Source organism: Camelus bactrianus, chromosome X (assembly GCF_048773025.1).
Source record: "Camelus bactrianus isolate YW-2024 breed Bactrian camel chromosome X, ASM4877302v1, whole genome shotgun sequence".
Taxonomy (NCBI): domain Eukaryota; kingdom Metazoa; phylum Chordata; class Mammalia; order Artiodactyla; family Camelidae; genus Camelus; species Camelus bactrianus.
Window position 1 is genome coordinate 4,795,814 of NC_133575.1, and position 15,458 is coordinate 4,811,271.

General features: G+C 47.5%; 1 protein-coding gene across 16 annotated transcripts in view; it reads right to left on the reverse strand.

Moving 5' to 3' along the window:
• The window catches only part of PNPLA4 (patatin like domain 4, phospholipase and triacylglycerol lipase), a 72,654-nt gene extending 57,196 nt beyond the window's left edge, over positions 1-15,458 (reverse strand). For 8 of the 16 annotated variants that reach the window (XR_012504615.1, XR_012504614.1, XM_074359117.1 and 5 more), the window contains exons 1-4: positions 15,307-15,447; positions 13,934-14,126; positions 9,481-9,575; positions 8,684-8,819 (exon numbers count right to left, since the gene is read on the reverse strand). Coding sequence is in view for 13 of the 16 variants with exons in the window: in XM_074359117.1 (XP_074215218.1) it covers positions 8,684-8,819; positions 9,481-9,575; positions 13,934-14,113 (411 nt within the window). In the remaining 3 variants the exon portion in view is untranslated. Of the gene's footprint in view, positions 1-8,683; positions 8,820-9,480; positions 9,576-13,933; positions 14,127-14,892; positions 15,218-15,306 lie in introns of those variants that run through there. The other 8 variants (XR_006728037.2, XM_074359121.1, XM_010963975.3 and 5 more) reach the window with 3 other exon arrangements.

A 15,458-nucleotide genomic window follows, 5' to 3' on the forward strand; every position in this document is an offset into this window, starting at 1 on the left:
GCTGAGGTCAGTTCTCAAAAGCTGATTTATTCTGAACCGCAACTAAGCACCAGACCCAGTCACCAGGGTAACAGGACTTCTAGAGGACAGGACAGTCCTCTCTGGGTGGCCACCTGACCCAGCTGCACTATGACACACCTGGGCCATGGCCCAGGCCTGCGGATGCGATGGTTACTCCTCTACTGTGTCTCTTGTCTCCTTGCACCAGAGATCCCGGCGACAGGAAAGGGTCCGCCCCTCTTCCACAGGGTTACACAACAGACACCCCTTGGCACCTCCCCTTCCCCATAGTACGGATGAGACCGCCGACGCCTCCCCCGTTGTCAGCAGCAGGAGGAGCTGCATCCTCCCAGGTTGCTCGTGCACACTGAGTGCCAGGGAACAGGGCTGCGATGCAACAGCTCCCTTGGAAACGGGTTCCTGCCAGGCGACCCAAGGAGCACCTGGGGCATCAGGTTTGAGTAGAAGCAAACTCAGAGGTGCCAAAGCACATCACAGGGCCTCCAGCAGGACGGAAGAAGGGATTAAGGCCTGTGTTGCTGCACACCTGTGTGGTGCCAGCCTGCTGCTGGGTGCCAGAATCAGCTACACAAGATGGGGGCCCAGTGGGAACTGAGAATGGAGGTACTAAGAACTGTAAGGTGTGGTGAGCAGAGCAGTAGATCAAAGTACAATGACAACCCTGCACAAGATTCTGAACCTTCTAAGAGGAAGGGTCAGAGCAGACTGCCCTTGCCTAGGCATTCATCTCAAAACCTCAGCCTTCATTGTGGGGACGAACAGAACAGGGCGACACTCCGCCATCCACAGCCCTTCCGCAAACGCAAAGCAGGAGTGAGAATCCCCTCCGGTGATTTGTGCAAAGCTGTGTCAATCAGTGGGGCAGATGAAAGAGAGACCAAGCACACTCAGGCCCCACCTTGCCACCCCCCGGAAGCCACGCCATGGACAGCTGAGTGTTTCTCAGAGCAAGGCTGCTTACAGTTACGGTCACGGCCTTCACCCTGACCAATCTGGCCCCCTCATCAATTGACTGCTCCTTTGAAAAGTAATTACAGATCCCAGGTATGTTTTGCAAACACAAGGCAGCTGTTTAATGAAGTTATTTAGCAAAATGCAACATCGCACCATAGCAGCCACTGGAACAATTTGTGCACGGTACACGTATTGCGAAACGACAGTACTGAGAGGTCTTTAACCAACCAAAGATGCTCTATAAATGTAATGACTTTTTTCACTATGCTACACAGACACATGGCCTGCAAAAAAAACCCCACTACTCTTAGAAACAGAATTACGTGAGTTATCCCACCTGTGTCAAAGTATAACGTAAAGTTCGCAAGTTAACGCTTGGACTTGCTGTTTATCTATTTTCTGTATAGTAGTGTGTGTCTGCAAACCCCAAACTCCCAAGTGACCCCTTCCCACTCCCTTTTGCTCCTGGTAACCGTAAGTTTGTTTTCTATGTCTGTGAGTCTGTTTCTGTTTTGTAAGTAAGTTCATTTGTGTCATTTTTTTTTTTTTTTAGATTCCTCATATAAATGACATCATACGGTATTTTCCTTTCTCTTCCTGGCTTCCTTCACTTAATATGACAATATTCAGTAACTTGTAACAGCCTATAATGAAAAAGAATATGAAAAGGAATACATATATATATCACACAAAACTGAATCACTACACTGTGCACCAGAAATTAACACAATGATGTAAATCAAATATACTTCAATTTAAAAAAAAACAAAACACTTAACGCTTGGCACTCTTTTGAGGTGTTTAAATGATAAATGCTGTCCAGTTACTTTTCTACAGATAATAACAGTCCTCTGAGGTGACAGGAAGAGTGCAGTGAGCTGAAAATCCCTGTCACTCCCCCCAGAATCAATGCATTTGTTCTGTCATAGTTTATATGGGCTGGTGATTTGTATATCGAACTACGGTTGGTGGAAAAATTAGCTTTCAGTACTTAAGACTAAGTGGCTTTTCTTATTTGTCATCAGCTCATGGCCATTTTATTGCCAGCTAATAGGGTTTTCTGGGGGGAAGACAAAGACAGACAGTCGAGGGACAGTTCAGGAAATACTACGCCTGGTTTGGGTGGAGGACAGTGACACAGAAAGCAGTGGCCTACTGTCCACGCCCCATAGCTTGGTCCAGCACTTGAGGCATTCCACGAGTGTCAAACCACCCATTTGGTTTTTGTCTCCTTCTCATCAAATACACAAGGATAAAAATCAAAGTTAGCGGCTTCCTGCAGCAACTGTGTACAACACGGCCGAGTGCCTATTCAATACCCGTTCAGACTAGCTCTTTTCATTTTACAATTTATAGAAAAAGAGTGTTTGGAAAATTATGTGGCCTGGCTTCCTCGGAGAATAAATTCTCAACAACTCTCATTTATGCCTGAAGTTTACTGGGGAGTTAACGAGAATCTGGCTGTTTATTCAGAACCTGCTGGTGTTGTTGAAATTCAAAGGCAGATTCAAATGTATCTTTCCCAGTCTTCCCAAGATAAAGACCAATCTTAAATTCAGTCCTTAGTTCCCCTCCACTGAGGCTAAATGTGAGGTCTTGCTGTAAGAGCATTCTCGCTGGGTCCGAGGAAATTTAGGACAACGTAGCGATGGATACGGGGTTCTTCCTCCCAAGAGGGACACCAGTCTGCATGAATGCTTTCCTGGGAGTGTCTATCAAAGAGCATTCCCGAACGTCAAAAGACCGTCTCAACACACATACTTGGTTTATCAGTTTGAAACACAAATTCAGAGATTTGTACCAACTGCAACAAGAGACAGAACACCACCACTCTGTGGCACGGTTAATTTCAAAATCATTTCTGCTCAGCTGTAGGGGGTGACATGGGACTTTCTTTGAAATAAAGAATTTACTTCCCTAAGTATGCTTTGCTGAAGGCTGATATTAAAAGCTGTTTGGATTTCCTGATTGCATGTTTTCTTCTGAAGAAAAATAGCCCAGAGTAAAATCTGGAACTTAAAAAGAACCAGTTGATCTACAAGGGATATACACTTGGACATTCGGGGGACAATAACTAAAGGGGCCCACAAATAAAGGCATGGCTAAGTGCCCATGACAACTGTTTGCCTCTGTACCTGGGTCTCCTGCCAGAGGCTCCCCAGAGCTGGAATCACTGCTCTACAGGCTGGGGTCATGGGGTGATGTGGGGAGTGGGGGTTGGCCCCAGCCTCATGGCTCTGCTGGGCCTGGCCCTAGTGGGAGGTCTCTGCAGTGGCCCCGTGCTGGCTGGGGCCCTTGCACTCTGGGCCTCTGACGTAAGGAGCCGCCCTGAAGATCTCTGAATTGCCTTCCTCCCTGTCTGGAACAATAGGTCCTGGCTAGTCTAGAGGGCTGACTAACCTTATCTCCTTATCAGATGGGTATCTGGCCACATGGCCACACCTTTCCTGTTGTGTTCTCAACAAGCTCTCTCATGCTTTCCAGTTATGGGCTGAGAATGTTCCAAATCTTTAAGTAAGTCATTTCTGACTTCTTGTATTTTACTATAAGCAGTCAAGAGAAACCAGGCTGCACCTTCAACACTTTGCTTAGAAATTGCCTCAAACATCCAATGTCGTCGCTCACAAGTTCGACCTTCCACAAGACACTGGGACAGGAACATAAGTCTGCTATTCTTTGCCAGTTTACAACAAGGATGGCCTCCACTGCCTGGTAACACCTCCTCATTTCCATCAGAGACCTCATCAATATGGCCTTGACCACACACATTTCTCCAAGAAGACGGAGGCTCTGTCAATGGCTTACTGGTTTCTTTCCAAGTCCTCCCCAGAACCACCTACATACAGCAATGCAGGCTTTATCTGGCAGGTCCCTCAGAACACTTTGGGCCTCTGCCCCGTTACTGAGTTCCAAAGCCACTTCCACAGTTAGGTTCAGCAGCATCCTCACCTCTCAGTGACAATTTACTACCTGACAGCAGCCCCATGAAACAGCAGGCTCATGAAACACCATGGACCGGGTGGTTTGCAAATAACAGAAATTTCTCACAGTTCTGGAAGCTCACACGTTCAAGATCAAGGGGCTGGCAGATTCAGTGTCTGCTGAGAACCCACTTCTGTGCCCTCACAAGGTGGGAGGGGTGAGGGAGCTCTCTGGGGCCTCTTTTATAAGGGCGCTAATTCCATTCATGAAGCCTCCACCCTCATGATCTCATCACCCCCCCCCCACAAAGACTCCACCTCCTAATACTGTCATGTTGGCGGGTTAGGATTTCAACACAGGAATTTGGCGGGTTGAGGGTGTGGACACAAACATTCAGACCATAGCAGGGAGTTAACTTACCATGGACATAAGATGCAGAATACTATGGAAATCCAATCCCAAATAAAACTAATCTTTGGACCACATAATTGGTCAACAGAGGTTCTCAGAAAACAGTTGAGTATCATCGCAGCTACCAAATGAAATTAATTTTTTCATGCCACCAAAAGTGAAATTAAAGTAATTTTAGTATGAATTACAACACAAAGGCACATTTAAAAAAAAAAAAAGGCCAATTGTAAAGAGGTATAAAATCAAATGCCTAAAGGCAGCAAAACTCTCAGTAATAATCCATTTCCTGAGATTTTATAGATGTAGGTTAGCCGTGTTGCTCATGAACAAAGATGAAAAGGGGTAAAAGGATAAAGTGTTTAAGAAAAGGTAAATCCTACGCAGCCTGCAGAAAGCAAGCTAGGACTTTAAAATTTCATGACAGACTCACACCGGGGTGTAACCAGTCATGAGCATGGCTTATTATCTTATCCAATCAATGTTTACTAAATATTGGCTGTAATCATCATGTTTAGAGGGCTGGAGTGTTTCAAACCCACTTTTTACACGACTTTTCCAATTTACTCCCCATGGTAACACTGATTAGCTTCGTGTCTCCATTTCACAGTTGAGAAAACTGAGGCTCAGGCATCACCAGTCTCAGAGGACACTGTGGAGAGCGACAGGCCTAAACACGAACACTGGGGCATGCACATAAAGCCAGAGATAACCCAAGACAGCATAACACCAGACACATACTTTAAGATGCAGGTTTCTAGCTGGATTTTCCACATACACGGACAACCTATCTGTAATAAGAGGCAGCAGTCAGCTGGTGGGTAATGAAGGGCCTGGCATTAGAAAAAAAATCGAGTAATTAACAGAATAGATGAGCCACCAGTATTGAGTGCTCTCTCCCGTTCCTTTACTGGCTACCAACAGGTACCCGACATTTGGTACCTCTGGCTTTCATCTTAGTCTCTTTCTCCTGCCCACGACTCTCCAGACAGTAGAGGTAAAAGCCCAGCCTGAGGGGACAGAGCCGGCAGGCAAAGCCCCGGGGGGGGACTCCAGTTACACACCGTGGCTGCTTTTGCTCTTGGCTTCTGGAACTCAGAGCACTCCACGCGCCAGCTAAGGAGGTGGGGGGCATGGCAGGGGGCTCTCTTCTCTCGCCCACACTGACCCAGGTGGCCTGAGCGACTACCTCACACAGCGTTCTCCAACGGCCTCTGTCGTCAGAGCAGAGAAGGTCGCACCCAGAGTGGGGTGGGGGGTAGTCTACCTTCCCTTCATGCTTTTCCCTTTTTCCTCCTGTAGTCTTTGCCAGTCTTCCTCTTTGAACTGCCTGCTTCCTAAGAATGCAGGCAGATGTTTCACGCATTTTCACAGCTGCCATCTGCTGTCAAGGAACCTACACCCTTCCTTACTCGAGTTCTGAACAAGGTTAGAGCCTCTCTACACGTTAATTATTCAATTATTCTCCCTACGAGGCGTTATACATTTGTGTCAACTGTTTCTCTTCTGTTCAGTGAACTCAATTACACCAATTCTCTGAATAGTTATTATCCAAAACAAAGCAAATTAAAAAAAAAAAAAAGTCGTGTTTACTTACTGCAGTCATTCGCTATTGCTGCTATAAGAAGTTACAACTAAGAGGCTTAAAAACACCAGTGTGTGACCCAGGGACCTGGAGGTAAGGGTCCAGGATGGGTCTCACTCGGGGAGAAAAATCCAGGTGTTCGCAGAGGGCTCTAGAGGAGACTTGCATTTCTGCTCATCCCAGCACTGCTAGAATTCAGTTCCATTGGCTGTAGGACTGAGGTCCCTCTGCCTTGCTGGCCGTCAGAGGGGAGAACCCCCAGTGCCCTCCTCCCACGGAGGCTCCTGCATCTCAGCACCAGCAGACGTCTCCATTTTTAACACGCTGATGGCCATGCCACCCAAATCTGAATGACAGCTGTGTTTCCTCAAGGGCCCTGTCACCCATGTATTGGCAATGCTTTCCTTCATCCAATTGTATGGAATTTATTCTGAACTTATCCTCTGCAGAATAATGACATTCCAAGAAGAAATAAAGCCGTAAAGAGGTTGAAAATTGAAAATAAGAAATTATTTTTTAAAACAACTCCAGTTATACTGGAAAAAGAAACACATTAACTATACAGACATACATCGTTGAGTGTGTCACACTGCAGTGAAGTGTGAATTTGGGTCCCGTGGGAAACACACCCAAACCACAGTGGGTCATCAACGTTCAAGGAGACATGTGCTTAGTTTAGGTATGCGCAGATAACCCGGGATCAGCTCCACATCTCAAGACCCTCACCTAAACCACATCTACACAACCCCTCTGGCCATGGGGATGCTGTATCTACAGTCCTGGGGGTTAGGGGGCGGACCTCCTTTGGGGACAGTATTCAGCTGACCACACGCCCACATACAAGCCACTGAGAAGAGGATGACTTTATCCACGTGGGGGCAGGTGAGGGATATGAAGAAGCATGTTAGACACCTGGACTGTCGTCCCAGCTGCACCACTGACTAGCTGCATTATTTTGTCCAGGTCACTGGACTTGAAGGATCCACCGTCTTTGTTCTTTGAATAGATGACACCTTAGTTCATCGATATATTCATTCTCTGAACACCTGCTGACAGAGCTGGCACCATGCCAGGTGCTGGGAAGACAGCAGTGGACAGAACAGAGCACTCCCTGGCCCGCCCCCTTCATTCCAGGGCAGGCAGACAAAAGCCAAGTTAATAAAGCAGTAAAACACGTAGTATGCGGAACACTAATGAGTAAATCCGGGTGGGACCCAGGGGAACAGCAGGGGCTCTGCCACCATAGGGAGAGCAGCCCTGGGCAGACGCAATGAAAAGCTAGTTTAAGATAACTGGGGGTGGAGTCCCCCTCTTGTTCTGTGATAGGATGACAGTGTCTCGTTCCCTCACAAAGCGGAAGAGGCATTCCGACCCACCGCTAGCCTGACGTGCCTGCCTGGGCACTGACAGCTTGTGACTATTCAGGCGTGGAACACCAGCTTCCCCTCTCCCCTCTGTAGGTCTACACAAGGTGGTAACGACATTAGAGAAGATAGCTTTTCCTAAGCTAGAACGACCCTTAATGTGTAAGTGAGAGACTGGCGTAATCGGTACACCGAGTGAAAATATTCTAGTCTCTGAAGTCACTAAGTAATTTCACTTGTCAGTTCAACATTTCATTAGGCATTTCAAATCATATCATTCAGATGTGAAATTTGAATAGTAAGATTCAATAGTGAAAAAATCAATGCATTTATCATCTAATTCAGGGGGAACTTTGAACGCTCACCCTCAGTCCATCAGCTTCTGCTTTATCCACACACGCCTTCTCTGCACCACCTGAGGTTTACTAGGATTCTCGCAAAAGGAAGACAAAAAAACCACCTGGCTTTTCCAAGAGAAGTGCACCTTCTCCTGTTCACAAATATTTAATGTGGTACCTTCGCAAGTGCATTGTTATTTGCAAATCAGCTGAAGTATTTCCCAGAGACAATAAATTCTCAACCAACTAACCTTTCATGTGTGTTTGGATCAAAAGGCATCAAAACAAAATGAAGGAAACGATAGGGAACATTAGATTGAAAAGATACGAGACCTGGATTCCCGCTAGCAAGCAGTATACCCCCCCAGGTGAGTTGCGTAACAGCTTTCCATCCATTTCTTCTGTTTAAAAAAAACACGGGGGGTGGGGGCAGGGTCCAGCTCAGTGGAACAGCGTGTGCTTAGCATGCACGAGGTCCTGGGTTCAATCAATCCTCAGTACTGCCATTAAAAAAATAAAGAGAGAGAAAACAAGAAAAGCAACAAGAGGACAGGAGTCACCTGTGTCCTGGCTGGTTTACAGCAGGACCACAGAAGGACTGAGCATGATGCTACGTAGAGGACAAGAGTCACCTGTGTCCTGGCTGGTTTACAGGAGGACCATGGAAGGACTGAGCCTGACGGTACGTAGAGGACAGGAATCACCTGTGTCCTGGCTGGTTTACAGCAGGACCACGGAAGGACTGAGCCTGATGCTACGTGCACAAAGTCTTTCATAAAGAACAAAGCACTTGCTACGTCAATGTAAGGAACTGTTACTGCCACCCAAGCCTATGCACAGGGTAAGCGAGGGCCTGCTAAACATCACAAGAGAAAACACGGAGCTACTCCGGGGCCTCTGGGAGCCGCCTGTCTGGAGGTGGCTTCGGAGGAAGGCTGGTTGATCTGTTCATCAGACGCGTACTTTCCCAGCACTTACCAAGTGCGCTCTGAAAGGCTGGGTCTAAGGAACGTGCTGATGCTCACCGCTTGTGACAATTATTTATATCAGCACTTGCTCATTTCCCCCAAAGCGAAATGCGGCCGGGTTACCTTAATGAGGTCCTCCCGGGAGGAGAAGCTGGAGACTAAGTCATTTTCTCTGGTCTTGGTGTTGGTGATGGAGATGTGCAGGCGGTTGTGGGCCAGCTCGTGCGCGTTGGCAGGGAGAATCGACTCCATCCCGCTCCTAAAAAAGAAAAAAGTGACCCGCATGTCGGGCTGCACCCGGCAGGCCTGCAAGCCTTGGACTGGCCCAGACTCGTGACCCAAGGAAGAGCCTGAAGCCAGGGACAGGGACACCAGGGGTTTACTGGACGGGGGTCTTACACGGCCAAAACGAAGGGTCCTGGTGCGATACCCCACTGTGCGCAGCAGCCAGCAGGCGGGGCAGGGCAACCATCTTCCTCCTACTTGGGGGAGGAGGCGGCGGCTACCATTTATAGGCGGAACTGACGTCAGCTTGGCTCATCAGTTACCAGGGAAACCAGCAGCTCCCAGCCCCTCTGGTAAACGACCACCAGGTGGGCAGGTGTTTCCCTTTAATAAACTGGCAGGTGAAGCCGTTCTGGCCTAAGGGCTGGAACAACCGCTAGCTGGGGTGGGGGGAGGGGGCAGGCACGTTCACGTGAGTTGCCCTCAGGTGAAGCAGGGACTGTTGGAGCAGAGGATGTAGAGAAAACAAGAGGACAGCCATCTTGAGGGGCCTGACCGAACACCGCAGGATTCACCTTTAATCTGACCGCCTTGTAAAGATTTCAGAAGAGAGGATGCTGACTAAGCTTGCCACAGTTTATACAGAGCATCCTCCGTCTTCACACGCTTTGCGGGGAACGGTAGCCTGTGCATACCTCAATCGGGCCATGAAATCATAGCCAGGCGTTACTGCCCCAAGCAACTGCCTTCGAGTTTCTTCAGCAAACTTGTAAGTAAACTCGTTACATTCCTGGAAAAGAAAATCAATAAGTGACCCTACGTTTCTGCCCCCCAAAAATCATTCTAGTTCCAGAAATCACACAAGGCACGTGGACCCTATAAACCCAACCCCACACTACAGGTGAGCAAATCCCCATGGGACCTGGTCCTCACCCACCATGCCAGGGCCTCAGGCAAGCTCTGTGCTCTCAAGTTCCAACTTTTTTTTTTTTTTCTTTAACCACCTCAAATGGCTTTGTCTACCTGTGGAAAATCCTTGAAGGCTGGATTCTAATTCTAATTGAGCATGTTGTTTTATAGATTTCTCCAACACCATTAACCTCCTCTCCCACCCCAGGTCTGTGCAGACGCGTGGAATGCAGCTCTGCCGCAGCACTGATGATCAAGGACAGCACCAGTAACAGAGACAGGAGTGGCGACGGCTGTCGTGTGCAGGTACTGAGTCATGTGAGTCTTTGGAGGTAAGCCTCGGGCACGGGGATTTCACAGATGTCCCCCAATGGGGTCTAGCAGCAGCCAGGGCTGGGGTCCACAGATGTGGCCCCTGTCAGCCCATCTTCACGTCACGCTGCAAGGTGGGTACAGTCACTGCACTCGACAGGTAAGAAACCTGAAGTTTGGGGGGTAAGTATCTTTCCCACTGTGTCGCAGGAAACGAGTGTCAGGGGCAGGATCTGAACCCAGGCCTATCTTTCATTTATTAGTCTGTCCAGCCAGCAGTCTGCGGGGCACCAGGTATTGGGACAGCACTGGGATTCGGCAGAGAATGAGCTCCACAGAGCCCTGCCCTCCTGAGATTCAGGAGTCCCTCCATGAGTAGGTGACAGAATGTTAGGAAACACCCGTGTGGGGGGCAGATTCAAGCCCCTCCCTGCCCCAACGATGCCCACATTCTAGTCCCTGGAACCTGGGAGTATGTTCCCGTACACAGCCAAGGGGGCTGCCAGATGATTACGTTAAGGGTTCTAAGATAAGGACTTGACCCTGGATTTTCTGGGTGAGTCCAGTGTAATCAAAAGGTTCCTGCAGGTGAAAGAGGGAGGCAGGAGTGTCACAGTGAGAGAGAGAGAGGTGAGGGTGCTCTCCTTATGACTTCAAGGATGCAGGAAGGGGCCAGGAGCTGGGGAGTGCAGGTAGCCTGTAGAAGCTGGAAAGGGCAAGGAAACTGAGCCTCCTGCCCAGAGGGAGCACGCCCTGCAGACACTCTGATTTTAGCCAGTGAGACCTTTTCAGACTTCTGGCCTCTGGGACCATTAGAAAATCAATGTGTGATGTCTTAAGGCTCTTAGGTTTATGGCCACTTGTTGCCATAGCAACAGGGAACAAATACAGTGGGCGCCAGCCTCAACTTCACTTCCCTGCAACTGGACATCTAGGCTGAGACCTAACGTACGGACAGGTGTTGGACAGGAGATGGAGGAGGAAGAGGAAGACAAGCAGGCAGGAAAGTGACAATAGCGCAGACAGAGTCCAGACTGGAAACGCAAGCTCAGTGAGCCACGACACGGCCAAAGTACACGTCGCCTTGTAAGAAACCTGCAGCCTGTCCTGAGGCCAAGGGAGCGCCCCCTACACCGGGGTGTGTTAGGGGGAGGTAGGGGAATGAGATATCCCGATTTCTGTTTGGGTAAAAATCACTGTAAGTGCAGAGGTGGGCGGACTGTGGGCAGCAGGAGGGGACGCAGGCCTGCCTGGCATGCAGCTGCTGCAGACTTCCGGGGGAGAAACGGGGGTGGCCCCCCATGTGTGCTCTTTCTACTGAGCCAGACTGCGCACTCTGCTTATTTCTTGTCTTAACTTTAGTTACACACACACACACCCCTGACAAGACTGGAAACTCATGAAGGAACGCACTTACTCATCTTTGAGTTAGTTCCCTGCTGAATCTAATGCCATGCCTTGCAAATTATGAGGGCTGAGGAAAGGCTGCAGTGCAGAATTTCTAACACATCAACGTCGAAATCTGCCTACACCTAAAATACACCCGGCGTCAGGTGCTCCTCTTAATTATACATGCACAAGTTCGGAACTAGATTAATTACTCACATATTTGTCACAACACCACCAAGCTCGAGGAACTTACACCACCCGGGAGAACTGAGCTAACAGGGACTTGAGTAGGTAGAAGACAGTGCTAAAAAGAAAACTCAAAGCAGTCCTACAAGGGGTAGATTTCAAATGCTAAAAGGAAAAGAAATAAACTAACCGCAAGGCAAATGGCCGAAAGCTTACTTTGGAAAAGTAGGAAGGACGATGCCCTAGGTAAATACAGAGAATCATTTCTGACCTTCTAAGGTGAGCACCCGATAAAGACTCACCCGTAGGTTTTACCAACAATGAGACGATATGACAGGGTCTCCAGTTTATTTAAAGTATAAGTAAGAACAGGTAATCTGACTGATTCCAAGCCTCAAGTTCAGGTAAAGGATGCAAGGTCTGAACATCACAGAATTTCACTTAAGCAGCTGTGTTATCACAGTATTTCCAAAACACATTAATTCTAAATCACACATTTCTAAATCTGCTAAGGATTGGAAACCAAATCTACTTAACTCCAAAGCCCAGGGTTTGCTCCCAACTGAAGGCTAGCCTACACTAAACAGGCGGAAACAGCCCCTGAGTAGCCCTGCTTCAGAAAGGAAAGGAAGAAATGTGAAGGAACCAGCTCACAGCTGACGGTGTAAGGGAGCAGGACCCAATGGGCCTTCCCAGGACAGACATGCCCCCTGCCAAACGTCTTCCACCTGCCTTTCGTCTGTAGAAAAAGTTTAGCCAAAGAATAAATCTAATCATAGAAATGGAAAAAATGCAGAAGCAAAGAAAAGCAGTCAAATAGGTCAAAATAATAGTTTAGCCATTGAGCAAAGTCAAGGATCTAGAGTTCTTGACTGAAGTTACAGACCTCAAGAGCCACAGATCATATTCTGAGCCATGTCCTTTGAGCTGTTTTGCAGATACTGGAACCCTCACCAGGTGGAAGATGTTACCTGCATGATGACCAGACTGTAGCCACAACATAAGCTGCTCCATCTTACACAGTTCCAAGAACTGGCCTCGAGGAAATGGGAACAAACCGACCCTAGAACTGAAGATCAGCTGCACTTAAAACAGCCAAGATGACGCTGATCAGACTACCGCACGCCTAACCTCAGGATGATTCTGTTGAGTGTGCTGTTCTGCACGTGGCCCCTCCCTCCACCTACACACCCCTGAAATTCTTCTTTAAAAGCTCTTGCCCCTGATCGGCAGTGGAGAGTTGGTTCTTTAGGACATAAATCCACCTTTTCCCCAGGATTGCCGGCTTCCTCAGTAAAGCTGTTTTTCCTTTTACCCAACACTTGTCTCTCCATATGGATTCTTGAGCAACGAGCAGCTGAACCTGAGTTTGATAACAAGAACACACGACTCTGCCCATTTGGGAGGAGTTTTCACACTTTATTTATGCTTTCCCTGACTTCACGTTCTCATCCCATACAATCACTAAAGGTTTTCATCACTTTTCTAGTTTCCTATTAAGCAACTGTATAACGACTGGAAAAAAAAGAGATGTCAATTTCTGAATAACTGGCCTCAAACCCCATTTGTCTTCCATAAGCAGCTCACCATAGAGCTGAAAACAAGATTTTTGGCGTTTAAAATGTTGTCACTTTGAAAATTTAAATGTGACTTAAATTCACTCTTGGGCATGAAAGTGTTAATCATTATTTGATGACTGTTCCAAGCCACTAGAGTACGTAAGTAATTAACAGGTATAATATCCTCCACCTGCAGAAGCCAGTGCCCACAGTCAAAGCGTGATGGCTGTCTAAAAGCAGAAAACAGATTTTAAAAACATAGTTTGCACTAAACGAAACACTTAATGAAGGCTTATTTTTATTACTTCTAGATAAACTTGGAATTTGGGGCTTCTTCTTTCTGTGAGAATGAAAAACAACCTAATTTCCAATATCATTCCACTCAAAAGAAATTTCAGGCCCACATTTTAGCTTACAGGCCTGTCTGTAAACAGGACTGAGCGGTTATCAGCCCCTGTTCAAGGCCTTGAGAACAGGCCCTGTGCTCTTCTCATGATCAGATAAGGGAGAAATATCCTTTGCTTGAAAGAAACGAAGCTGGAATCTTAAGACTAAATAAACAATTCAAGAGTAAAATAAGGCATTTACTTCCTTGTCTTATTGTCACCCAAACAATCTTTTCCAAATGCAGAACACAGATCCCCAGTGATTATATTTTAAAAGAAGTCTTAACTTTTTCTGTTTCCCAGGCAGATGATTATTTTTCTGTAGTTAACAGTATAGTTAACAATCATCTTTGTTGTTCAGTCTTAATTTCTTGATGAGGAACAGAGCCTAGTTATTATTTAATTACCTCTATTTTTTCTGGCGCTGTTAGCAGGACGGAAGCAACCAAGGATCCTGCAGAAGCTCCCGCAAAGGCCTTGACATCCTTCAGGAGCTTTTTTCCGTGTCTGCGAAGTGCAGATGCTGCCCCCAAGTGGTAAATGCCCAGAAACCCACAGGCTGCAAAGGACAAGTTGATGTGCTTCATTCTAGCAGCGAAACTGGCGACACAAAAACCAAAAATGCTTTAAGTTGGTGTGGTTTGTAGTCGTTCCAGGGCTTTTAAAAAAAAAAAATATATATATATATATTATATATAATTATATATATATATAATTCATCTGTTCTAAGCACAGTACTTTCTATTAAACTCTAAACACCTCAAACTTTCAAGGAAACATTTTCTTCCCCCCTCACCTTGAACAAATATAATTACACTAATTAAAAAAATTTTTTACAATAGTCTATTATTTGTTCAGTACATGGGTTACGCAATCTATTTTTTAATTACTTGGTAAAAAACAAATTTATAAATTCCAACCGGCAAGGCGTTTAATGTTTTTTCTTGACCTTTGGAAATTTGAGGGGTGGGGTATTGTGGAAAGGTAAAATCATTAGAGACTGCAGCAAATTCCAAATGTACCACCCATCTGCCCTTTACAAGTGTACCAGTCAATTTAAAACAGTATCTCTGCTCTTCACTCTTTTCCATTGTGAGCATCCGTTTTATTTTTAAACGGATGCTCACAATTATTTCATAATGCAACACTCAATTATTCAGCAATGCAATGTATTTCATAGCCAAGCTTCAAGACAAACTGAGGTCATGCATGACTGGCAAGGGCAACTGAAGGCTCAAAGCAATGTCATCTGCAAAGCCTGATACTTGTAACAAACCTAACTATAAAATTATATTTCCGAACCCGGAGCGGGCATGATTACACCACGTGTATAAAATAGTCCCCCCATCCCCACCACGCTGCTCACTTGGCAGCCCTCAGGCCTTCCTCCGCGGCCCCAGGACCCTGATTCCCGGACCTTTAGATGGGGCACTTGGCCTGGGCCTCGAATTTAGGAACCTAAGACTGTTGCTCTGACGCACAGAGCCGGGCCCTGTGCGGAAGGAGGCTCAGCCACTGCAGCCAAGCCTCGGTTTTGATTTAATTACTGCAGAAGGGAGGGGAGAGACGGTGAAGTGAGCTCAGTCTCCAGGCGGCCGGCCCAGGGCGCGCAGGCCCAGAGTCTTTACCCCGCCCTCCCCACCGCGGTCTGGCGGCTGCGGGGCAAGGACAGCAGCCACTACAGCCCCGGCGAAGCCTACTTGCACCCGCTCTCCCGGGAGCCGCCTCCTGGTGCTGAAACCCTCCCCCCGCCCCCCGCCCCCGCTGCGTTCCGCCCTACCAATGCCGGCCTGAGGCACTTCCATGTCGAACAGCCCTCTCCAACTCCTTAACCGGAAGGTGGGGCCGGGCCGTCACTCAAGGCGGCCCCGCCTATCAGGGCCGGACCACGATCGCCTTGCGCCCGCCCAGGAATGTTCCGCGGAAGGGGCT